Source organism: Bufo bufo, chromosome 4, assembly GCF_905171765.1.
Source record: "Bufo bufo chromosome 4, aBufBuf1.1, whole genome shotgun sequence".
In the NCBI taxonomy this organism is placed as follows: Eukaryota; Metazoa; Chordata; class Amphibia; order Anura; family Bufonidae; genus Bufo; species Bufo bufo.
Genome location: NC_053392.1, coordinates 228,228,233 through 228,255,288, shown reverse-complemented (window position 1 = coordinate 228,255,288; position 27,056 = coordinate 228,228,233). Strand labels below are relative to the sequence as shown.

Here is a 27,056-nt window from a genome sequence, read left to right as displayed (position 1 = left end):
GAATGAGAATCCCAATTCACATTACAAAATTGAGCCCATGTCTTCCAGATATTCAGGATGGCACATATATAAAACCTGGTTCACCATACAGATCAAGTGCTGCCACTGAGGAAGGAGACAGCACAGTCTCCGAAACGCGTCTGGCATGGATGATACACTTGATCATTTGTCACAACAACCGGCAACACGATAGCAAATACTGACTAATATGATACTAAGTGAAGTGCTTCTCTGAAAGATACCTAGCAAGAGTTGCAGCTTGCAGCCGGCTCGTTACAGGAAGTAGCCTACTCCAACTATCTGTGTTTGTGCTACCCGCGACACATGGGACGCCAAAGACACACAGCCAACAGCCGAGAGATCGTGATCGCTACAGAGAATACAGCGAGGTGCAGTACTATACCGATCAAAAGACACAGCACCTGCTTTACATATTAATCCAAGCGAGGTACTATCATAATTTTCCTCCTGGCATCACACAAAATACAGATAGAGGTAAGCTTACCGTTCAGTTTTCCCACGTGGGACGCCACAAATGAACACTGAACTTGCAAATGTGAGTACCAACAGACCTCATTATACTTAGTCTGAAAATGCATTCTGAAAATGTATTCTGACCATTAAATGTTACATGGATTTTATGCGAATACATTGATTCTGTGCGACTCCATCTATCAGAGTGCCCATTCACTTTTTTTTTCTACTTTACTTGGTGAACAGGGTGCAACACTAGTTTGGAGCACCTTTACATCACCAGACAAAAGGAGAGCCGTCCTTTACGTTTTTGCTTTGAGGAATCTATGCATGTGTCTGATTTACAATAGCAAGGATTACTGTATATATAGTACAAACAAAATACTTGCCCCATTCTTTTTGTGCACAACTGCAGTATAGATAACTCCAAATATCGCAAAAACCACAAGAAACATGAGAAACCTAATGGCCTCGCTATGCAGTTTAACATTCATCGGTTTGTTATATAGAATGGCTCTTACTAGATCTCCCTTTGCAGTATTGAATCCTAAATAAAGCAAAAACAATTGTAAAAATTTACGTCATACCGATATCCAGATCTATTCAAGTAAATTTAAACTGTACGACTTGTAAAGAGTTACTCCTATATCATTGTGTTTTCAGTTAAATGATTAAGAACAAAAACATTTCATTTAATACAGCAGAATTTCATCAATTTGTGCAAATTATTTATGCTGGAGTATACAGACCAAAAGATAGTATTGAAGTGCGTCCTACATTGTCTCCTAAATTTCTCCAGATAATCTCTTTCTCAGGGAACCAAATATTTAGAAAGTTGCTACCTGGCAATATTGTATTCTAGACAACTCAATTTGGATGCACAGTTTGCAATTCACTAAATCAAAGTGGTTGTCCAAGTTGATTAAAAATTTCGGACAAGCCCCCAAATAGCATAAAAAAATTATCTTACACTCGTCAACAATGAAATTTCACCACCAAGGAGGAAAAGTCATGCAATCATGGAAAATCACAGGTCGATAGACATTTTAATAATATGCAAAGTATCAGGTACGGTATTAGTGCCACAAGCAGAAATACACACAATTACACGACTTGGCATTCTAACATTTTAGGTTATTAATGGTTGCGTGGGGAATATTCTACCATGCTGAATGCACTTGGGCAAGCAAATCATAAAGATCCACTGCTGGCAGCTCCCTTTGCAATTGCCCACCAATGATGTCCCAGATGTGCTCGATGGGAGAGAAGTCTGGAAATGCTGCTGGCCATGGTAGCTTGTTTAGGCCATGCAGACTGTTCACACTAGCATGAGCAACATGTGGCCTGAACTTTGGAGAAATGGCAGTACCACTGGTTCCACGTCCAAATCAGTGTATAGTCAAATTGTTAGTATACCTGAAATAAAGACTAGAGGACTCTGGCTACTGCACATTGAGACAACCCACACTGTAATTCTGGGAGTAGGACCGGTGTAACATTACCTTGTGGAGGTCTCTTCATGGCGCTGCCCAGACCAAACTCTGGTTATCATTGCATCTCAATGTGACACTCATTGCGGAAAAGGATAAACCTTTTTTTCTAGTCTCCATTGCCCTCGTGCACCATGATAGTTTTTGAGATTGGTAGCATGAGGTCAATGGACCACCTGTATCTGGATGTCTGGCTTGTAGCCCAATAGCCTGCAAACACCTTCTGATGGTTTGTGTCCATACGATTTGGCTCTTTAGCTTAGGATGTGCTGTCCAATTTCGCTTGCAGTACAGAATGGATCATTTGTTTTGGAATCCAGCACTCTTGTTTTGAAATTGTCTGGGAGAAGCACCTATATACGCAGACTAAAAATGCAAGTTTGTGAACGTTTGTGTGTTTTATTTCAAGTCTGTTTGTATTAAGAGTGAGACTTAAGATTAAAGAGGTTTTCCAAGACTTTAGAACTGATGATCTGCCCTCAGAATAGGTCATTGTACCTGATTGGTGGGAGTCCGACACCCCCACCCCCACTGCTCAGCTGTTTGAGAAGGCAGTGGTGGTCGCAGTAGTGCCACAGCCTTCTTACAGCTTTGCCTAGGCTAGTGATGACACAATCATAGGTCGCATTCAAGTGAATGGGGCTGATTGCGATACCAAGCACAGTCACAATACAATGTGCGGTGCTGTGCATGGTAAGCACAGAGAAGGCCAAACAGCTTATTGCCGGGTTCCCGGGTGTCAGACCCCCACCGATCAGATACTGATGACCTAGGATAGGTTATCAGTATAGAAGTCTTGGAAAACCCTTTTAAGTGACTTTAGATTCCAGGAAAAGACAACATTAAGTCATTTATTTACCATTTCATTGCCTTGTATCATTGTATTTTTCTTTTCTCTTGTGTGATCCTCTTTAGCAAGTATTTGCTCCATAATTGACAAAGCAGTCCAGTGCACATCTTGTGAAATGTATGCAGTCCTGAAACAGCCGTTTAAAAGTGCATATTTGTGTTCAAAATGTGAGCAAATTCTTCATTGTTCTCCCAACTACCATGACACATAGCATTGTACACTGCTGACATCTCAGCCTAGGAGCGTAGTAGTCTGCCAGAGTGATAATCCAAGGTCTTTATTTTCAAGGATTCTGTTCCTCTCAGTGTACAACAAGTGACCTTAACTGACATGTCGACAAACATGGGTCATGGCACAATCATCCCACATGACTTGATCCAATTTTTAAGGTTTCATGTGGCTAAAAAACTTTGCTTTCAATCTGGCTTTTCTACTCCTCCCACACACTACAGATTGGAGCTAGGTGCTTGAAAATGTAATCTTCCTCAAATTGTATAACCTTATGACATATCTTGGTGTTGCAATTTCAGTGTTGCGAAGTGTATATTTACTGCTTTCTCCAGCATCTTTGCACCACCAGTATGTTCCTCCTGCTTCTGTTACTTTACAATCTGTAATGATAACGTGCCAATATATGGCATGTGACCACTGCAAACAAGCAGAGGCAGGAGGATTAGACCAGCAATACAGAGAATGGTGCCGGAGAAATAGATAAGTATAACATCATTTTCATTTTAGACCATTTGGGGTTTTAATTATATCGGACAACCAGTTTAATATTAGAATCAGTATTTTCACTAATTCTTTACTAATGGTAATAGATGAGGGTCTGGTTTTAAGGATCCTCATTTATTAGCCAATTCTTCATTTGTCCTGTGGTCGCATTGCAGGAAAATTGAAAACATTCAGCTGATTTCAGAGGTTCTCACATGATCAATCCTGTGATCTAGCAAAACAAGATTATTTAAAATAGCCAACTTTATTAGGCTACTTTCACACTCGCGTTTTGTGCAGATCCGTCTTGCATGTGCACAGATGGATCCGCACCAATAATGCAAACGCTTGTATCCGTTCATAACGGACCATTTGCATTATTCATTAAAAAAAAAGTCTAAGTCAAAACGGATTCGTCTTGACTTACATTGAAAGTCAATGGGGGACGGATCCGTTTTCAATTGCATCATATTGTGTCAGTGAAAAACGGATCCGTCTAGACTTTCAATGTAAGTCAATGGGGACGGATCCGCATAGTCAGACGGTCGCCAAAACGCTGCAAACTGCATTTTAGTGACCGTCTAAAAAACGCAACGGAGACCAAACAAAGCCAAATTGATGCCTTCTGAACGGATCCTTATCCATTCAGAATGCATTGGGGCTTAACTGATCTGTTTTGGGCCACTTGTGAGAGCCCTGAAAGGATCTCACAAGCGGACCCAGAAACGCCAGTGTGAAAGTAGCCTTAGGCAAATATTAAACTATATACCATACATATGTAAACCAGTATACCCACCAGTTTGTAGGACAACAGCTTTTACAAGATCCTGACTGCTTCTTTTAGTCTGTATGACCTCAGTTCCACAGTAAAGAACATGTTTTTTGTAGTCATCACCACTGTATGTCATCCATGGAATAGAATTGTTGATGTTTGGGAGTGGTGTCTTTGTCACAGGAATACTTTCACCTTAAAAAAACAAAATAAAGACATACTGTATTTTGTAGATTGTAAGTCTTTTGGAGAAGTGTCTCTCTTCCTCTTTACCAATTTGTCACTGTTAGTTCATAGGTATTGTACTTTTTGTATTATATTATATACAAGCCAAATATTCCAAACTTTTTGCGAGTAATATATACAGTATATGCAACCTAATGAATATCCAGGCTAAGGCCTCATGCACACGACCGTTCCGTTTTTTGCAGTCCGCAAACCGCGGATCCACAAAAAACGGAAGCCGCCCGTGTGCCTTCCGCAATTTGCAGAACGAACGGGCGGCCCATTGTAGAAATGCCTATTCTTATCCACAAAAATGACAAGAATAGGACATGTTCTATTTTTTTTGCGGGGCCACGGAACGGAGCAACGGATGCGGACAGCACACAGAGTGCTGTCCGCATCTTTTGCGGCCCCGTTGAAGTGAATGGGTCCGCATTTAAGCCGCAAAAACGGCGGCTCGGATGCGGACCCAAACAACGGTCGTGTGCATCAGGCCTCACTGCCACAACAGCCAACAGACAATGGCTCCTGTAGCTTGGCGGTTAGGTTACTAAGCGTATATATATTGGCAAATAATTGGAAAGCGCAGAGTTAAAATTTCCATTAAAAACATAGTCTATGACGTTCACAGGAGGCGGTTGTGCAAAATTTCGGAATTGTAAATGCGACGGTGCTGATTCTACATACATACATTTCTATGTCCACTGCCCTGGAATTACTATAATAATATTTTCATAAGTAATTTGTGAATGAGTTTAAACAGCTCTTTTCTGAATAACTATTGACATTGTCTGTCCTGCAGACAGTGTTGCATAGATGCTGAGGCATCAAATCATTGTTTAAATTAATACACAAAAAATTCTGACTAGTCCTTCCATGAATAATAACAAGCTAATACCTGCTAGTGGCTGGAGACCACTATGTCAACCAACAGATTTAGCTTTAGGCTATTCCTATGATAAGCGAATAACTCTCAGCATATAGCAGCCATTGCTATTTGATACTATAGTAGCGGTGGTGTGTGTGAGTTGAAAACACATAACACAGAGAAAGATATGTATACTATGTAATATAGGAGACACCAATCAGGTCTGTGTTCATTTTTAAATGAAAATAATAAAGGTATTTTTTTACCTTTTAAAAAAAAAAGAGAGAACAAATAATTTAAGCCTAAAACAGAATTGGTATAGCTATATTATAAGCTATTGATTTGTGTTCATTTTCGATAAATATTCTGGACCAATAAGGGTCAACTTTTTTCTAAAATTACAATCTGGGTGCTACACTAAATAATCAGATATCCTTAAAGAGACAGTATATTATATTTCTGTGGCTGGAGCCTTAGGCCTCTTTCACACGGGCGTTGCGGGAAAATGTGCGGGTGCGTTGCAGGAACACCCGCGATTTTCCCGCTCGAGTGCAAAATATTGTAATGCGTTTTGCACTTGCGTGAGAAAAATCACGCATGTTTGGTACCCAAACCGGAACTTCTTCACAAAAGTTCGGGCTTGGGATCGTTGTTCTGTAGATTGTATTATTTGCCCTTATAACATAGTTATAAGGGAAAATAATAGCATTCTGAATACAGAATGCATAGAAAAATAGCGCTGGAGGGGTTAAAATAAAAAAATAAATAATGTAACTCACCTTAGTCCACTTGATAGCGCAGCCCGGCATCTCCTTCTGTATTCTGTCTTCAGGAAAAAGGACCTGTGGTGACGTCACTCCGGTCATCACATGATCTTTTACCATGGTGATGGATCATGTGATGACCGGAGTGACGTCACCAAAGGTCCTTGACCTATAATGAATGCTCACCACAGGTCCTGTTCAGTAAAGGAGACAGAAGGAGATGCCGGCATCGCAAGGTGACTAAGGTTTTTTTTTAACCCCTCCAGCGCTGTTTTACTATGCATTCTGTATTCAGAATGCTATTATTTTCCCTTGTAACCATGTTATAAGGGAAAATAATAATGATCGGGTCTCCATCCCGATCGTCTCCTAGCAACCGTGCGTGAAAATCGCACCGCATCCGCACTTGCTTGCGGATGTTTGCGATTTTCACGCAGCCCCATTCACTTCTATGGGGCCTGCGTTGCGTGAAAAACGCAGAATATAGAGCATGCTGCGATTTTCACGCAACGCACAAGTGATGCGTAAAAATCACCGCTCATGTGAACAGCCCCATAGAAATGAATGGGTCGGTATTCAGTGCAGGTGCAATGCGTTCACCTCACGCATCGCATCCGCGCGGAATACTCGCCCGTGTGAAAGAGGCCTAAGTGTTGCAATTTTTAGTTTTTAAAGTGCCAAATGCAGTGTTAATTTCAGTATATAGTGTGGTCGCAGCCTGGGGATTTTTTTTTCAAACAACTTTTTAAAATTTTTCTACCATATATACACCACGCAGAAAAAAAAACTTTTAGGCCCCCTGCACACGAACGTGTGCTTCCCGTTGCCGCATTTGCGGATCCGCAATACACGGGTGCCGTTCCATGGGCATTTCACATCACGGATGCGGACCCATTCACTTGAATGGGTCCGCAAATCAGCAGATGCGGAATGGTGCAGAACGGAAGCACGGAACGGAAACCTACGGAAGCACTACGGAGTGCTTCCGTAGGGTTTCGTCGCGTACTTCCGTTCCGCAAAAAGATAGAACATGTCCTATCTTTTTGCAGAACCGGCCGGATCGCGGACCCATTCAAGTGAAGGATCTGCGATCCGCTGCGGCTGCCCCACGGACCTTAGTCTGCTACTGGGCAAAAAGCATTTGTCCTATACTAAATAAAGTGTTCGGATTACAAATCCGAAGTCAGAATTGTTGTAACACGTCACAAAATTTTGCTAGGCATAAGTATGTCTAAATGAATTAGGCCTCTTTCACACTTGCGTTGTCCGGATCCGTCGTGCACTCCATTTGCCGGAAGTGCCCGCCGGATCCGTAACACCGCAAGTGAACTGAAAGCATTTGAAGACGGATCCGTCTTCAAAATGCGTTCAGTGTTACTATGGCACCCAGGACGCTATTAAAGTCCTGGTTGCCATAGTAGTAGTGGGGAGCGGGGGAGCAGTATACTTACAGTCCGTGCGGCTCCCGGGGCGCTCCAGAATGACGTCAGAGCGCCCCATGCGCATGGATGACGTGATCCATGCAACACGTCATCCATGAGCGTGGGGCGCCCAGACATCACTCTGAAGTGCCCTGGGAGCCGCATGGACGGTAAGTATACTGCTCCCCCGCTCCCCACTACACTTTACCATGGCAACCAGGACTTTAGCATCCCGGCAGCCATGGTAACCATTCAGAAAAAGCTAAACGTCGGATCCAGTAATGCGCCGAAACGACGTTTAGCTTAAGGCCGGATCCGGATTAATGCCTTTCAATGGGCATTAATTCCGGATCCGGCCTTGCGGCAAGTGTTCAGGATTTTTGACCGGAGCAAAAAGTGCAGCATGCTGCGGTATTTTCTCCGGCCAAAAAACGTTCCGTTCCGGAACTGAAGACATCCTGATGCATCCTGAACGGAATTCTCTCCATTCAGAATGCATGGGGATAATCCTGATCAGGATTCTTCCGGCATAGAGCCCCGACGACGGAACTCTATGCCGGAACACAACAACGCAAGTGTGAAAGAGCCCTTAAGCACTTGGAAAGAGTTTTACTCCAACAATTACCTGATCTACATCAAAGATGTGTATGAAAATGTAATGGAATAACAAAATTTCAAAAAGTCTCTTTTTCAGTTTAACCACCTCAACCCCCTAGCTTAAACACCCTTAATGACCCACTTTTTACAATTCTGCACTACACTACTTTCACCGTTTATTGCTCGATCATGCAACTTACCACCCAAATGAATTTTGCCTCCTTTTCTTCTCACTAATAGAGCTTTCATTTGGTGGTATTTCATTGCTGCTGACATTTTTACTTTATTTGTTATTAATCGAAATCTAACGAAATTTTTGCGAAAAAATGACATTTTTCACTTTCAGTTGTAAATTTTTTTTTTTAAAAACGACATCCATATATAAATTTTTCTCTAAATTTATTGTTCTACATGTCCTTGATAAAAAAATGTTTGGGTAAAAAAAAAAATGGTTTGGGTAAAAGTTATAACGTTTACAAACTATGGTAAAAAAATGTGAATTTCTGCTTTTTGAAGCAGCTCTGACTTTCTGAGCACCTGTCATGTTTCCTGAGGTTCTACAATGCCCAGACAGTAGAAAAACCCCACAAATAACCCCATTTCGGAAAGTATACACCCTAAGGTATTCGCTGATGGGCATAGTGAGTTCATAGAACTTTTTATTTTTTGTCACAAGTTAGCGGAAAATGATGATTTTTTATTTTTTTTTCCATACAAAGTCTCATATTCCACTAACTTGTGACAAAAAATTAAAAAATTCCATGAACTCACTATGCCCATCACGAAATACCTTGGGGTGTCTTCTTTCCAAAATGGGGTCACTTGTGGGGTAGTTATACTGCCCTGGCATTTTAGGGGCCCTAATGCGTGAAAAGAAGTCTGGAATTAAAATGTGTAAAAAATGCCCTGTGAAATCCTAAAGGTGCTCTTTGGAATGTGGGCCCCTTTGCCCACCTAGGCTGCAAAAAAGTGTCACACATGTGGTATCGCCATACTCAGGAGAAGTTGGGCAATGTGTTTTGGGGTGTCATTTTACATATACCCATGCTGGGTGAGATAAATATCTTGGTCAAATGCCAACTTTGTATAAAAAAAATTGGAAAAGTTGTCTTTTGCCGAGATATTTCTCTCACCCAGCATGGGTATATGTAAAAAGACACCGCAAAACACATTGCCCTACTTCTTCTGAGTACGGCGATACCAGATGTGTGACACTTTTTTGCAGCCTAGGTGGGCAAATGGGCCCACATTCCAAAGAGCACCTTTCGGATTTCACAGGGCATTTTTTACACATTTTGATTTCAAACTACTTCTCACACATTAGGGCCCCTAAAATGCCAGGGCAGTATAACTACCCCACAAGTGACCCCATTTTGGAAAGAAGACACCCCAAGGTATTTCGTGATGGGCATAGTGAGTTCATGGAAGTTTTTATTTTTTGTCACAAGTTAGTGGAATATGAGAATGTAAAAAAAAAAAAGAAAAAAAAATCATCATTTTCCGCTAACTTGTGACAAAAAATAAAAAATTCTAGGAACTCGCCATGCCCCTCACGGAAAATTTCAATCTTTCATGGACTCAATATGCCCCTCAGCAAATACCTTGGGGTGTCTTCTTTCCAAAATGGGGTCATTTGTGGGGTGTTTGTACTGCCCTGGCATTTGAGGGTCTCCGCAATCATTACATGTATGGCCAGCATTAGAAGTTTCTGCTATTCTCCTTATATTGAGCATACGAGTAATGATAATTTTTTTTTCCGTTCAGCCTCTGGGCTGAAAGAAAAAATGAACGGCACAGATTTCTTCATTCGCATCGATCAATGTGGATGAAAAAATCTCTGCCAAAAAAAAAAAGGAGGGGAAAGGCGTCTGCCAGGACATAGGAGCTCCGCCCAACATCCAAACCCACTTAGACCGTATGCCCTGGCAAACCAGATTTCTCCATTCACATCAATCAATGTGGATGAATAAATCATTGCCGGGATTTTTTTATTTTTTTATATACAAAGTGTTTGCCAAAGCATATGAACACCACCGCCCCCTCAGCTCATATGCCTCGGCAAACGTATCTTTTACTGCAGAGGAGAAATCTCATCTTGCAGCACCGCATACACCGACTTTTGTGTAATCTGACAGCAGTGCAATGCTTCTGTCAGAATGTACATTAGTGCTGCAGCTAGTTGATCGGTCCACCTGGAAGGTAAATAAAACAAAACAAAAAAGAAAAAAACAGGCCGCAACGCAATAAATTTATTAAGTTTATAATAACATTTGAACGGAACATATAAACTTTATTAAACTTTTTGAACAGAAGTTAACTTTTTTGCTTACAGGTGATTTTTTTTTTTTTTTTACCTTTATAGGACAAACCTCTCCTTCCCCATGAGACAATGTGCAAAGCGCAAATCGCCCAAAGATGTGGCGAAGTACATTATGCACTTTGTCCCAGGTGAAAGGAGAGGTTTGCAGCAGCTGTGAGTGAAAGGGCCCTAATAGCCCTGTGTGCCTGTCCTGTGAGATGCAATCCCTAAGCTAAGTGTACCTGTGTGTGGTACTTACGGAAACACTCCCCTAAGCATAGGGCAGGGTGGTCAGGGCAGTCAGGACAGAAATAGCGGGTGTCACACCTTATTCCACTTCTGCTACAGACACAACATCTTTTTCGGGGTGACGGTTGGGTTGAGGTACCAGCAACGACATTGGGGAAATGTCGCTCGTGTAGACGGCTCACTACACTGGTGGATGGGGCCACGGAACCTCCTGGATACAGGAGGTTCTCGATGATCTCTTCCTGAAATTTGAGGAAGGATCCTGTTCTCCCAGCCTTACTGTAGAGAACAAAACTATTATATGCAGCCAATTTAATCAAATATACAGACACCTTCTTATACCAGCGTCTGGTGCATCGGGAAACTAAATAAACATCTGGTCATTGAAGTCCACCCCTCCCATTAGCAAATTATAGTCGTGGACTGAGAGGGACTTTTCAATGACACTGGTTGCCCGTTCTATTTCTATTGTCGTGTCTGCGTGAATGGAGGAGAGCATGTAAACGTCACGCTTGTCTCTCCATTTCACCGCGAGCAGTTCTTTGTTACACAAGGCAGCCCTCTCCCCCCTTGCAAGACGGGTGGTAACGAGCCGTTGGGGGAAGCCCCGGCGACTAGGTCGCGCGGTGCCACAGCAGCCAATCTGTTCTAGGAACAAATGCCTGAAGAGGGGCACACTTGTGTAAAAATTGTCCACATAAAGATGATACCCCTTGCCAAATAAGGGTGACACCAAGTCCCAGACTGTCTTCCCACTGCTCCCCAGGTAGTCAGAGCAACCGACCGGCTCCGGGGTCTGATCTTTACCCTCACAGATCCGAAATTTGTGGGTATAGCCTGTGGCCCTTTCACAGAGCTTATACAATTTGACCCCATACCGGGCGCGCTTGCTTGGGATGTATTGTTTGAAGCCAAGGCGCCCGGTAAAATGTATAAGGGACTCGTCTACGCAGATGTTTTGCTCAGGGGTATACAAATCTGCAAATTTGTTGTTGAAGTGGTCTATGAGGGGCCGAATTTTGTGGAGCCGGTCAAAAGCTGGGTGGCCTTTGGGATGAGAGGTGCTGTTGTCGCTAAAGTGCAGGAAACACAGGATGGTCTTAAATCGTATCCTGGACATAGCAGCAGAGAACATGGGCATGTGATGAATTGGGTTCGTGGACCAATATGACCGCAATTCATGCTTTTTGGTTAGACCCATGTTGAGGAGAAGGCCCAGAAAAATTTTAATTTCGGAAACTTGGACTGGTTTCCACCGGAAAGACTGGGCATAAAAGCTTCCCGGGTTGGCGGCTATAAATTGAGTGGCATACCGATTTGTTTCTGCCACGACTGTCCAAGAGCTCCGCAGTCAAGAACAGCTCAAAAAATCCCAGTGCCGAACCGATCGGAGCTGTCTCAACCCGAACTCCAGACTGGGCGGTGAAAGGGGGAACTACAGGTGCAGCTGAAGTTGGGGACTGCCAATCAGGGTTTGCCAGCACCTCAGGGACTCTAGGGGCCCTACGGGCCTGTCTGTGCGGTGGCTGCGACGGGGTAACTATTGCATGTGCCACCGTACCAGCTTCAACTGCCCTTCTGGTGCTCACCACTTCACCATGTTGTACGGCAGTGCTGGTACTAGGTCCAGGATGGGCTACACTGCTGGTGTATGCCTCACCACGTAATCAGACAGCGCCAGCCCCACTCTGCTGCCCTTGAAGCGGATCCTGCGCAACCTGTGCTCTAGCAACACGGGGCCGGGTACGCCTGGTGCTATCAGGGACCTCAACCTCCTCGTCCGAACTTTGGGTCAGACTGCCACTGCTTTCTACAGGTTCATATTCTGACCCGCTAGATTCGTCAGATGAAGGTTCCCATTCCTCATCCGACTGGGTCAGAAGCCTGTAGGCCTCTTCAGAAGAATACCCCCTGTTTGACATTTGGACTACTAAATTTAGGGGGTATTCCCTGAGACTACACAAGAAAAAAAGCAAGCCTGTCTTACAAATGGGAGGCTAGCGAAGTACCGGAGGCCGCTGCGATTGATAAAAAATATCAAAACAGATTTTTTTTTTATCGCCGCAGCGCTTGTAAAGTGATTGTGCAGTGATAAAAAAATTATAATTTTGTCACTGTGGCGGGGCGGGCATGGGTGAACGCACGTGTGGGTGACCGATCAGGCCAGATCGGGCAAACACTGCGTTTTGGGTGGAGGGCAAACTAAGGTGACACTAATACTATTATAGATCTAAATGTGATCAGTTCTGATCACTTACAGATACTATAAAAGTACAAATGCTGATTAGCGATACGTTAATCAGCGAATCAGTGACTGCGGTGCGGTGGGCTGGGTGCTAAACGATCGCTAACTAACTAACCAAGGGGCCTAAACTATCCTAAAACTATCAGTCAATACCAGTGGGAAAAAAAAGTGACAGTTTACACTGATCACTTTTTTCCTTTTCACTAGGGGATTGACAGGGACGATCAAGGGGTGATCAAGGGGTTAATTGGGGTGATGGGGGGTGATCTGGGGCTAAGTGTAGTGTTTGGTGGCTACTCACTGTGATGTGTGCTCCTCTGCTGGGACCAACCGACGAAAAGGACCAGCAGAGGAGCACAGAAGCCATTTAACACCTTATATTTATAAATATAAGGTGTTATATGGCTTGTGATTTGTTTTTTTGAAAATCGCCAGCCTGCCAGCAACGATCATTGGCTGGCAGGCTGGTGACGAAATTGTCCTTTAACTTTCGCGTCTCGCGAGATGACGCAAGGATGCGTCCAGGAGGAATGAATCGACCGCCGCCAGGACGCATCCGTGTGTTAGGCGGTCGGGAAGCAGTTAAAAGTCTTACTTGAGCAAGGCCCAGTTCTGTTAAAAGTGCTTCAGGCATCTGCTTTTGCATTTGTGAATGGTCATATTTTCCCGTAGCAAAAACCAGCAGTAGTCCCCCATCATGTTGGGATTCCAGCGGTCTTGATACCTGTTCCACATTGTAGAAATATCTTTATGGAACCGCTCTCCATGTTCATCACTTCCGTGTCCCAAATTGGGTGGGAAAAAGTCAAGATCAGAATGTAAGAAATGCACTTTCAATGACATTCGTCAGCCAAGTTGTTCATATGCTGTAAGCATCTTGTTTACTAATTCAGCATAGTTTTCAGCTCGTCTGGTCCCAAGGAAGTTCTGCACTACTAGCACAAATGCATCCCAAGCTGCAAAACGCACTCGCTTTGTCAGATTCTTGCACTGATCATAAGTAGTGAATCTGCCAGATACGTAGCAGAAATTGTCTGGATCGTTAACACATTTGCGTTTATCCATCTTAAGTTTCAAAACTGATAGCACTATAACAGATCACTTTATCAAAATCTGTCCAGCTTGCCTTATATACTTACTGCTGACATCAGCCTGAGTGGATCCAAACAGGTCTGGACATGTCCATTGGAATATCTCCAATATAATGCATTAATATTATAACTGAATAGGCTTTGCTTGTATAACTTAACCCTTTAAGGACCTCCGCCGTACATGTACGGCAGAAGTCCGGTCCCCAAACATGGCGCCCGCTCGCATGTGCAGTAAGCGCCATAGCTGCCGGGTTTCTGCTATTTTAAATAGCAGAGACCCGCGGCACATGTATGCGATCATGTATGCGATAATACATTTTCCCTTTCAGATGCCGTGATCAAATGTGACCACGGCATCTGCGCAGTCCGGAAGCGACTGGTGAGATCCATCCCGGCTGTCCTCCCCTGCTTGGGAGCCCTTGTGTGCCTCGTTTCCTCCTCTCCTCGTGTTTTTTTCTCGGTTTCACCCTGAACTACCTGATTTCATCTACTGTGTGACAGTCTTAGTGTTTAACCCTTATTTCCCCAGTATTGTTAAATTATTTGTTAACCTCCTGAATTGAAGTGGGGGTGAGAAAAAAAAATGGAGAAACGAAAGCTTTACTGGGTTGGGGGGGGGGGGGAGAAAAAAAAAAAAGAAAAAAAAAAGAAAAGAAAAAAAAGGGGGGCGGTGAGAAGCGTTTGAGGAGAAAGGAAAAAAAATGGGGGGGGGGGGGAAGAAGAGGAGAGGATAAGAAGAAGAGAAGAAGGAAAAAAAAGGCCCCCAAACAGAACAGACGCTCATCTGATTTAAACGCGGTTAAGATGGGACAGAAATTGATCACCAAATTTGAGATCACCAAATTTTAGTACCAGGTCAGAACTAAAGGGGAAGCTGGATACTAATATAAGAAAAACATTTTCAGAGGTCAGGGCGGAGGAGGCACTTGAAAGAGACTCTCATATTGGAGATGGGGAGACACCTATGGACAACTCCTCCCCATTAGGAAATTTTATCCATCGTTAAAAACAATGGGAAAGCGATACAAAATATTGCCGTTCAAATGGGGTCAGTACAGATGAATCTCTTTATTATAAGAGATGATTTGACAAAGATCCGGGATAGAACTAAAAAATTAGAAAACACAGTGGCTAACCTGGAGCAAGAAGTGAAAGCATTAAAAGCAGAGAATAATATAGTAAAAACTGATTATAATTATCTGGAAAAAAAACGGTGGATCTAAAAGATCGCTCAAGAAAATGTAACGTCCAAATTACAGGTTTATTAGAATCCTCTGATGAAAAAAACCTAGCTGGAATAATACGATCCATTATTTTTGACAATTACGGAAAGGAACATTTTTCATCTCTGTTTCTAATAGAAAGGGCCCATCGAATACCTGGTGGTAAACCGATTTCTGGACGATGGCCAAGGACGGTAATAGTTAAGATGCTAGCCGCTTTCGATAGTGATATGATTTTGAGGCGAGCACGGGATTCCCCCCCGATTATGTATAATGGATGTAAACTTTCCTTTTTCCCCAATTTTTCAAAAGAGGTCCAAGATAAGAGACGTACATTTTTGGATTTTAAAAAACACCTTCAGAGCAAAGATATTAAGTACTCCTTTATATATCCGGCCAAGTTAAGGATTGTATTTAATGATAATGTCCTTACTTTTTACTCTCCATAAGTGGCCACTGACTGGCTAGATCGGAGCAATGTTTAAAATTTGTTTTTCTTCTTTTTGGAGGTTTGGTTGAGGGGGTGGGGGAGGGATGGTCCTAGTTAAGAGGTCTGTCACCTTAGTGATGGAGCAAGGGGAGATGGTTTTTCTTTGGTTGGGGGGGCTCAGCGGGGGGGTGGGTTATGATGTGTCTCTATTGTGGAGGAGAGCGAAGCAAAGTCTGGAGAGTTTATCAATTGGATACTCTAAGGTTAAATAATGGCGACTAGAATACGTATGTGGAATGTTCGGGGCCTTGGGGAGAAGATAAAAATGCAGGCGGTCTTAGATTTGATACGAAGACATTTACCAGCTATTGTTTGCCTGATAGAAACCCATTTTTCACAGGATACAATTGTTGGACTTGGGGGGAGGTGGGCTACACAGGTGTATAATTCTACATATACCACTTACTCTAGAGGAGTCACAGTTTTAATTCATAATCGGATTAATTTTGTATGTTTGGCATCATCTATTAATAGACAGGGGAGATATGTTTTTCTTCATGGTAGGCTAGATGGGAAGTTATGTATTCTGGCCTTCATCTAGATCCAAAAAATTGGATGGGGCAGCTCACTCTGCTTTAGTATTGCTATGGTGCTCCAACTGCAATTGATGCACCCAAATCAAGAGGTAGAAAAAATAGAATAAAGAAATGTAGAAGGACACTCAGCATAAGGAGTCACATCGAATCATGGAAGTCCAAACAATACGATTTATTGAACACGTCTAAAATAGGCAATAAAACTAGTAATGGTAAAAACAGCACTATATCAACACACCATAAAACATATCATAAAAACAAATGTCAGCAATTTCATGCATAAAATAGATAGGGGGAATTCACAAATAAAATGTCCAATACCACAAAAAATCGCAGGTCAACGTTAAAGGTGAGTTGTATTCCTAGATATGAAATTGTGGGGATTTTTCGATATTTCGAATGAAATATTTAGAGTTAAATAATCATATAGTCTTAGGCCGTCTCGATTAAAACCAATTCGTGGCGTCCCACGTTTTCGGATGGTATTAAAATCGGCACAGAAAACAATGTTCGGCGAACAAATAATCAGAATCTTTACTTAGCTTTTTCGCGGCCTTCTGTTAGTCGGCACTGTAGTAAGAGTCGAGTTTTCCACTATGTCGTATTGGACTTCGATTTCAGCTTCCCACGTGGTGTAGCTTATTTGCGGCCTTCTGTTGATCGGCACTATAGCACAAGTCGAATATTTCATTGTAAAATATCGAACTTAGATTTCGGCATCCCACGTGTTAGTAGTTTTCAGACACAGATTCAGTAATTAACTCAGGCACTGTAGTCATCGAGTCACGCACATTCAATGGACCTTGTTTTTCTTTGGTTGCAGCAAGATCGAATGCTTGCCTCTACCTCGATCCTGTAGGCGTTCCTCTCCAAGTGTTGTGTCTTTCGGGTCTTTGAAATCCGTTCAGTTTAATATTTTTACTTTTTCCAAAAATAAAGTCCAATAAATGTGGGTTGTAGTTATGTCCCCACTATGCAAGTCAATAAATTGAGCACCAAACGCGTTTCGGAGTGTTGCTTTACTCTTTACCACTACTAAGTTCGATATTTTACAGTGAAATATTCGACTTGTGCTATATCCCTCCACCTTTTTCCATACAAATACTGACCTGTCTGATGGCGTTTGTGAATCAATGGCCGGAATGTCTGGTGATAGTTAAGGGGGATTTTAACTGTGTGTTTAATCCAGAGAGGTATAGGATTACCATGGGAGGGAATATTTATTCCCCGACCCTGGGGTCCCCCTTGGCGCAGTTTTGCCAGAAGGTTGGCGTTGTGGATGTTTGGGAATATCTATTCAAAGAAAAATGGGCCTACTCATGCATAAGTAAATCTGGAAGATCTATGTCTAGGATTTATCTGGCCTTGATAAACAAAGGGTATTTAAACTGTATCAAACGGATGAAATATGAGACCAGATCCGTCTCAGATCATGTTTCTTTTGTAATTGAGTTGTGTTTGCTTAGGAATAATCTTAGATATAGACCACCCTTTAGATTGAATCCCCACTGGCTATTAATAATTGATGGTCATAACCAGATAGAAAATGAGATCACTTCCTTTTGGGAAAAAATACTGCTTCAGCCAAACCCCAATTTGTTTGGGATGCGTTTAAAGCGGTTATGAGAGGGATATTTATTAGTACAATTGCCAATGTTACTAAACGATATGCTAGGAAGGAGAAAGAATTAGAGGAAGCAGAAGTGGCTGGAATGGCTGGCTATACCAGGTTAAAGACGGAGGAAGCGAAAGAGAGTATGCAGAGGACAGGTCAGGCTTTCTCCGATTTTATTTTGGAAAAAGGCAGGGCAACCAGGAAAGGTGTTGGCCAGGGTAATAGCTAGCCAGGACCCAAAGAAAGAGATTCGTAGCATTCGTGCCAAGGACGAAGATCAGGAGGGAATTATGGAAACATTTATAAAGTACTTTGCTGAACTATATGAATCAGAGAGTGTTCTTCCAGATGATGTGATTGACTCATACTTGGATTCCATTTTTCTTCCAGTTCTTACAGAGAGTCAAAAAGAACAACTGGAGATGGACCTAAGCCTTCAAGAGATAGATGATGTAATTAAGGGCGGCTCAGGGAATTCCACTCCTGGATCGGATGGACTCCCGTATGGGTTTTATCGTAAATATTGGGAGACGGTCCTTTCCTATTTGTGGAGAACACTCACTGATTCAATAGAGGAGGAATCCCTTCCAGAAACAATGACAGAGGCTGTTATTATACTGGCATTAAAGAAGGGTAAAGACCCTAAGGATTTGGGGTCATATAGACCTATTTCTCTTCTTAATACAGATGTTAAACTTTTTTCTAAGATTTTGGCCAGGAGGTTATCTACTGTTATGATATCAATTTTACACCCAGACCAAACAGGTCCCTAAGAAAGGGACCCATTATAATCAACATCGTCTCTTTACTAATATACAGATGTCCGGAGGGGATACACGATCCATTTTGTCTATTGACGCCTCTAAGGCTTTTGATAGAGTGGAATGGAGGTTACTGTGGAGAGTGCTTCATAAGATGAGCTTTGGCCCTAGGTTTACTAATATGATAAAACTTCTGTACAGATCTCCTACTGCAAGATTGAATATAAATGGTCATCTGACAAGAAGTTTTCCTTTAATTAGAGGCACTCGCCAGGGATGCCCGCTCTTTCCTCTTTTATTTGATATTTATATTGAGCCTTTGGCTGCTAGAGTTAGACAGGACCCTAGGATCTTGGGGTTCAGGATACTGGGAATCGATGACCGAATTTCTCTCTACGCAGATGATATTTTGTTATACAGGGAGTGCAGAATTATTAGGCAAGTTGTATTTTTGAGGATTAATTTTATTATTGAACAACAACCATGTTCTCAATGAACCCAAAAAACTCATTAATATCAAAGCTGAATATTTTTGGAAGTAGTTTTTAGTTTGTTTTTAGTTTTAGCTATTTTAGGGGGATATCTGTGTGTGCAGGTGACTATTACTGTGCATAATTATTAGGCAACTTAACAAAAAACAAATATATACCCATTTCAATTATTTATTTTTACCAGTGAAACCAATATAACATCTCAACATTCACAAATATACATTTCTGACATTCAAAAACAAAACAAAAACAAATCAGTGACCAATATAGCCACCTTTCCTTGCAAGGACACTCAAAAGCCTGCCATCCATGGATTCTGTCAGTGTTTTGATCTGTTCACCATCAACATTGCGTGCATCAGCAACCACAGCCTCCCAGACACTGTTCAGAGAGGTGTACTGTTTTCCCTCCTTGTAAATCTCACATTTGATGATGGACCACAGGTTCTCAATGGGGTTCAGATCAGGTGAACAAGGAGGCCATGTCATTAGATTTTCTTCTTTTATACCCTTTCTTGCCAGCCACGCTGTGGAGTACTTGGACGCGTGTGATGGAGCATTGTCCTGCATGAAAATCATGTTTTTCTTGAAGGATGCAGACTTCTTCCTGTACCACTGCTTGAAGAAGGTGTCTTCCAGAAACTGGCAGTAGGACTGGGAGTTGAGCTTGACTCCATCCTCAACCCGAAAAGGCCCCACAAGCTCATCTTTGATGATACCAGCCCAATCCAGTACTCCACCTCCACCTTGCTGGCGTCTGAGTCGGACTGGAGCTCTCTGCCCTTTACCAATCCAGCCACGGGCCCATCCATCTGGCCCATCAAGACTCACTCTCATTTCATCAGTCCATAAAACCTTAGAAAAATCAGTCTTGAGATATTTCTTGGCCCAGTCTTGACGTTTCAGCTTGTGTGTCTTGTTCAGTGGTGGTCGTCTTTCAGCCTTTCTTACCTTGGCCATGTCTCTGAGTATTGCACACCTTGTGCTTTTGGGCACTCCAGTGATGTTGCAGCTCTGAAATATGGCCAAACTGGTGGCAAGTGGCATCTTGGCAGTTGCACGCTTGACTTTTCTCAGTTCATGGGCAGTTATTTTGTGCCTTGGTTTTTCCACACGCTTCTTGCGACCCTGTTGACTATTTTGGATGAAACGCTTGATTGTTCGATGATCACGCTTCAGAAGCTTTGCCATTTTAAGAGTGCTGCATCCCTCTGCAAGATATCTCCCTATTTTTGACTTTTCTGAGCCTGTCAAGTCCTTCTTTTGACCCATTTTGCCAAAGGAAAGGAAGTTGCCTAATAATTATGCACACCTAATATAGGGTGTTGATGTCATTAGACCACACCTCTTCTCATTACAGAGATGCACATCACCTAATATGCTTAATTGGTAGTAGGCTTTCGAGCCTATACAGCTTGGAGTAAGACAACATGCATAAAGAGGATGATGTGGTCAAAATACTCATTTGCCTAATAATTCTGCATGCAGTGTATGTGCAGCAGACACACTTCACGCAGTTGAACATTATTCAAACGATACATCTGTTTGGAGAGGTTTCGGGTCTGGATGTAAACTGGGAAAAAACTACTCTCATGCCCTTGGACAATAGGAATATGCCTTTAGATAACCCGTTATTCCAAATTGAAGCCACGATTAATACTTTAAAAATTGATGATTCCTTTGAGTATTTAGGAATTATAATGTCTCCAAGGGTGGAAGATTTTATCCCGCTCAACTTGATTCCATTGATAAACAAGCTAAGATCTAAAATATCAACTTGGCTTCGCTTACCTTTATCGAAGGCTGATAGAGTATCCTTAATTAAGATGGTGGTTCTCCCCCAGTTATTATATCTCTTTAAGAACTCTCCAGTTTGGATTGGGGATAGATTTTTTAAAATAATAGAAAGAATGATTAGGGATCTACTCTGGGGGCGGAAACGCGTAAGACTTAAACTAGAGCATTGGTATAAGCCCTTGGAGAAAGAAGGAGTCAATCTCCCCTGCTTCAGGGGATACTTTTTAGCCGCACAGTTCAGTTTTTTTCGTGAGTGGACTGATAGCCCACTCTGTAAGTATTTAGTTAATAGATCTCCTTATGACAACTTTTTCACACTATTGGAGTCTGGTCAATTGACCAACTCAGATAGAGAATTTAAATCCGCCAGGAACCTCTTTATGAAGTCATGGTATTCGATCAGACTCTAGTATGGAGTGAAAGGCTCAATTGGATGTACTCTGCTCTGGCATAATAAGCATTTTCAAAATATTGCTGAATTAAATAAAGATTTATATAGGGAAAAAGGTAATATTTTCTATTTGACACAGGTAGTAGGAAATGGGGATATAGTTTCATTCACAGTATTATCACAAAGACAAAATGTACACAAACTATCATGGTTCCGGTACCTACAGCTAAGGTCGGCACTATTAAATATTAAAGAAAAAAATAGGCTTGAAATTCACACTTTTACACAATTTAATAAATTGGTAGAGAATTTGGGGCAAAGGATTAAGATGTCTCAACTGTATAAAAGTTTACTTATAGTACGATTTGGTGATATTTTGTCTCCTGGTCAGAGGTAGTGATAAGCGGCAGTAGTCATATTCGAATTCGCAATATTTCGCGAATATTTTGTAGAATATTCGGCAAATATTTGCAAATTCGAATATTCGTTATATTCTACGATTTTTTTACTCGAAAAATCAACAAGTTAATGATCGCGTAATATGCGAATTTTCGTAATGCAAATTTTTATCTAAAATTTTTTGATTGCCGAGCAAAAACATGATTCCTCCCTGCTTCTTGCTTGTGGGCCAATGAGTCATAGCACTATATCGAATATATTTGTTTTTCGAATATTCGTAATATTCTAAAACAAGAATATATAGCAATACATCCAATATTAGAAAAAAACGAATGTAGAGCAATTTAGCTAATATAGTGCTATAATCTTTTTTTTATAGTTGGATGAGAGAAAAATTACAACTATTAGACAAAGAAGATTATAGCACTATCTTAGCTAAATTGCTCTATATTAGTTTTTTTTTATTTTTATATTTGCTATATTGCTATATATTTTTGTTTTAGAATATTAAGAATATTCAAAAAAACTAATATATTAGTTTTTTCGAATATTCGTAATATTCTAAAACAAGAATATATAGCAATATAGCGAATATTCGAAAAAAAAGAATATAGAGCAATTTAGCTAATATAGTGCTATAATCTTTTTTTCAATAGTTGACATTTTTTTCCAATCTGAACTTCAGATGAGAAAAAAATTACAACTATTAGACAAAGAAGATTATAGCACTATATTAGCTAAATTGCTCTACATTAGTTTTTTTTTTCGAATATTCGCTATATTGCTATATAATCTTGTTTTAGAATATTACAAATATTCAAAAAAACTAATATATTCGATATAGTGCTATATATAGTTTTTTTGAATATTCATAATTTTTACCATTTAAAGTCATGATTCCTCCCTGCTTCTTGCTTGTGGGCCAATGAGTCATTGGCCCACAAGCAAGAAGCAGGGAGGAATCGTGTTTTTACTCGGCAATTGAAAAATTGGCGATAAAAATTCGATCACGAAAATTCGCAATAAAAAAATCTCGAATATTCGAAATTCCGAATATATATCTCTATATTCTAAATATTCGTGAATTTTCGAATTACCTATATTCGCGATAAAAATTCGAAATTCGAATATTCGTGATTAACACTAGTCAGAGGGCTTGGCAAAATGATTGCTCAATGACTCACGTGGAGGATCAGGAGAAGGTATTTCAGGATCTTAAAGTGGTTTCACATAATTTTAATCTCGTTTTGGTGCAGTTTAATATTCTACATAGATTGTATGTTACTCCGCGATGGCTTAGGAAATGTGGTATTAGGAGTCATGCCAAATGTCCTAGGTGCGAGGCTCCGGATGCGGATTATTTGCATTTGTTTTGGTTATGACCAAAGTTGAAACAATATTGGTGGTCTATTCATGATTATATCCAGAGAAAATTTCAACCTTTTTTGGTTGATTTTTGGGTACTGGGGGATCTTGCCAGGGTGGCTTGTTATCAATATAAAAAAAATCTTCTGTTTAAGATAATGTTCCTGGCAAGACTCCTAATAGCACGCTCTTGGTTTGCGCGAGAGGCTCCAAGTATTAATACATGGTTAAAATTGGTAGATACCAATAAGAGATACGAACATATCCTGTATAAGCAAAGAGATATTGAAATAAAATGGAGTAAAATCTGGAGAGACTGGAATAAATAGATTTTCCTTCGCTCTCCATCCTTCTACATCTTTCCTCGGTCGAGTTACGGAGGACTGGTGCCGAAGGTGGGATGGGGAGGGGTCTGGGTTGGGTTATATGGGGTTTGAAAATGAAGATAATATATATATATGTTTAAAAAATAATTAGTCTGTTATTATTGGAAATTTAATAAAGAAAGTTTAAAAAAAAAAAAAAAAAGATAAAAAATAAATAAAATAAATTAATTTAAAAAAAATGCAAGAAAAATTATACAAGTGTGGTATCGTTATAACCGTACTGACCTGGAGAATAAAGATAACAGGTCAATTTTACCACATAGTATACAGTGTAAAAAAAAAAAAAAACCTTTATAAGAATTGCATTTTTTTCCAATTCTACCCCATTTGGAATTAGTTTCCCACGTACTACTACATGGTATGCAACCGTAAATGGTGCCATTAGAAATACAACTTGTCCCGCAAAAGATAAGCCCTCATAAGGCTATGTGAATGGAAAAATAAAAAAGTTAGGACTATGGGAAGGCAGTAGCAAAATCATTGTTGTGCATATTAGGCATATTTTAGTCCATCAATTGCAAAGTATAGTGTAATTGCAGCAAGGGGATGTCTAATTGGACTTGTATGTTTTTCTTTTTTGCACCGTATATACAGTGTAACTGAGTAATGAAGCAGATTAGTGCATCAGTTGCAGTGTATAGTTTGTTGGCAGCCATGGGACATTAAATTGTGTCATTTTATGTTTCCCAAAAACCTGTTGCAAACTTGCAAATTTGCTAGCGTACATAAGTGTGCAATCAAGCGTATTTTCGAGCGTCAATATAGTGTGGTTGCAGCCAGGGAGCTTTTAACTGGGCATGTGTTTTTTTTTAAAAAAAACTATTGCAAATTTTATACCATTTATAAGTGTCTAACTAAGCATATTTAGTGCATGAATTTCAGTGTATAGTTTGTGTAAACTGAAGGGTTGTGCAGCTGTTTTAGAATTGAAGAGCCTAGGTGAGAGAAGTCACATAGCACACCAACTGCTAAATGTATCCCCAGCAACTTTACCCACTTACACTGACTCATTTGGTTTTCATTATAAATATATGCAAGAGATGATAATAATTAGAGATGAGCGAATCGAAGTTGACGAAGTAGAATTCGATCCGAATTTCAGGAAAAATTTGATTCACAATGAATGCGTATCTCCTCGCGCTTCGTGGTAACGAATCACATTTTTCCTAAAATGGCGGCTATACATGTCACTGAGGACATGGAACAAGGAACGTTGGGAAGGTGGGATCACCCAGACTGACATGCATGCATGCAGCCAATCAGCAGCCAGCTAGCACTGTGATGTCACAGCCCTATAAATTCGGCAGCCATTTTAGATTCTGCCATTTTCCAGCATTCTGAGTGCAGGGACAGATGTGAGAAGGTGCTAGGGACAGCAATTGGAAAAACTTGAATGTGAAAAAAAAAAAAATTCAAAAATGATTTATAAGTGCAGGGAAAGGATAGAGAGGAATCATTTCACAGCATCTTAGTGCAGGGAGAGACGTCAAAAGACGCTAGGGACAGTGATAGGAAAGCGATTTGCAAGTGCAGGGAAAGATTATTTGGGGATACAAATAGCCATTATACAGCTCATTCCAGCTATTTGATCTTGGGGTGCAAGTGCTATGTTGAAAAGCCTTTAGTGGCTTATAGCTGTGGAAAATAAAAATATATACGCACTTCACTGCTGCAGTTTTTTCTGGTGAAAGCGAATAGGGGCGAATTTCAGTAAATATAAAATATATATACGTACTGCACTGTTGCAGTTAATTCTGTTGAAAGAGTATAGGGGCATATTTCAGTACTACAAGAAAAATATATACACACTTCACTGTTTACGTTTTTTCTGGTGAAAGCGTATATAGAGGCGTATTTAAATGCAAAGACAAAAATATATACGCACTGCACTGTTGCAGTTATTTCTGATGAATAGGTATAGGGGCGTATTTCACTACTACAAGAAAAATATATACGCACTTCATTGCTACAGTTATTTCTGGTGAAAGCATATAGGGGCGTACTTCAGTACTACCAGAAAAATATATTCTCAGTTCACTGTTTGTTTTTTCTGGTGAAAACGTATAGGGGCGTATTTCATTACTACAAGAAAAATGTATACGCACTGCACTATTAAAAAAATTTCTGGTGAAAGCGTATAGGGGCGTATTTCAGTACTACAAGAAATATATATACACACTTCACTGTTTAATTTTTATCTGGTGAAAGCGTAAGGGGCATATTTCAGTACTACAAGAAAAAAATATTCTCAGTTCACTGTTTAATTTTTTTCTGCTGAAAGCGTATAGGGGCGTATTTCAGTACTACAAGAAAAATTGATTCTCAGTTATATGTGTTGAAAGCATTTAGTGGTGTATTTCAGTACAAAAAGACATATTTGTCGCTTTTAGGGGTGTTTTAATTTGCTTTTCATTTATTTAGTTCAGTCACAAGTATGTCACACAGAGAAGTGCCAGGCCATGCACAGAGGAGTGGCAGAGGCCTAAATGTTTCTGGCGCAGAGGCCTAAATGTTTCTAACTCTCTCATCCACTTCATCCCAAGTTACATCAGACACCCTCAGCCAACAGTTGGTGGGTTTGTCAGACACAACCCTTAGTTGACATGGCCCGGGAGCAGGCCCTGTGCCCTCACCTGTCCTTAACCTGCCTCTGTCCTTTGCTGTTTCACCACCCACAGAAGTATTGTATGCTGTGGGCTCATCTCCACTATATAGTGAGGACGAGCTACTAGAGGACAGTCAAAAGCTACTGGCTAGCTAAGATCTGGACATCCGCCACTTCCTCCGCTAGGCGGGCAATTAGTGATGGGGAGAGTGGCGTTGGAGGTTGTGTTGCGAGCAGTAAAGCTCCTGACCCAGAGATTGTTGAGGAGACATCAGTGATGTGCAGACACTACTCGATGATGATGAAGCCGAGCGCTCTCGGGAGCCGTGTGCAGAAGGGGCTTCATCATCATCAGGAGAAGAGGGTGGCAGCTTGCCCGTTAGGCAGCAGAGCCAGAAAGTCACTAGTGTGGTCGGGAGTCAGCAGGGTGGCAGCAGTGGGAGGTCGGGAGCCAAATGGGCATGGGGTAGACCACCCGCTTTAAAACAGCCTACCGGAAAGGAGTGGTGCACGGGTTCATGGAAGCAGCAGCGGTAGCAGTCAGCCAGTGAGTAGTGTTGGGGGTAAAATCAGGTACTCAGCCGTGTCGCAGTTCTTTGTAAAGCCGCCTGAGGAGGTAAACTTGGCCATATATAGAATATGTTGGCAGATGGTGAAGCGTGGCCAGGGTGCCAATGTTGGCTCCACGGCCCTGCGTCAACATATGCAGCATCACCACAAAGTGGCCTGGGAGAACCGTGGCTCCAATGTAGTGGTCCAGCCTGCCCCAGCAACTGCTACATCACCCAGTGGCACCCCACACACGATTTCAGGCAGTCAAGGCTCCACCACCTTAGCCGAAGGGAGCTGTCTGTCGTTCCCATCGTCTTCTTTTCCTGATGCTCCTGCTCCTCCTACTCCTCATCAGTCATTCCGTCAGCATTCGATCACCGAAGCGAT

At 41.3% G+C, this 27,056-nt stretch overlaps 1 protein-coding gene across 1 annotated transcript in view; it reads right to left on the bottom strand.

Annotated features, from left to right (window-relative positions):
• Positions 1-27,056, bottom strand: part of LOC120999125 (probable cation-transporting ATPase 13A5) — a 286,280-nt gene that overhangs the window by 169,119 nt on the left and 90,105 nt on the right. The window contains exons 10-11 of the mRNA XM_040429998.1: positions 4,325-4,495; positions 864-1,021 (exon numbers count right to left, since the gene is read on the bottom strand). Of these exons, the coding sequence (XP_040285932.1) occupies positions 864-1,021; positions 4,325-4,495 (329 nt within the window). The remainder of the gene's footprint in view (positions 1-863; positions 1,022-4,324; positions 4,496-27,056) is intronic.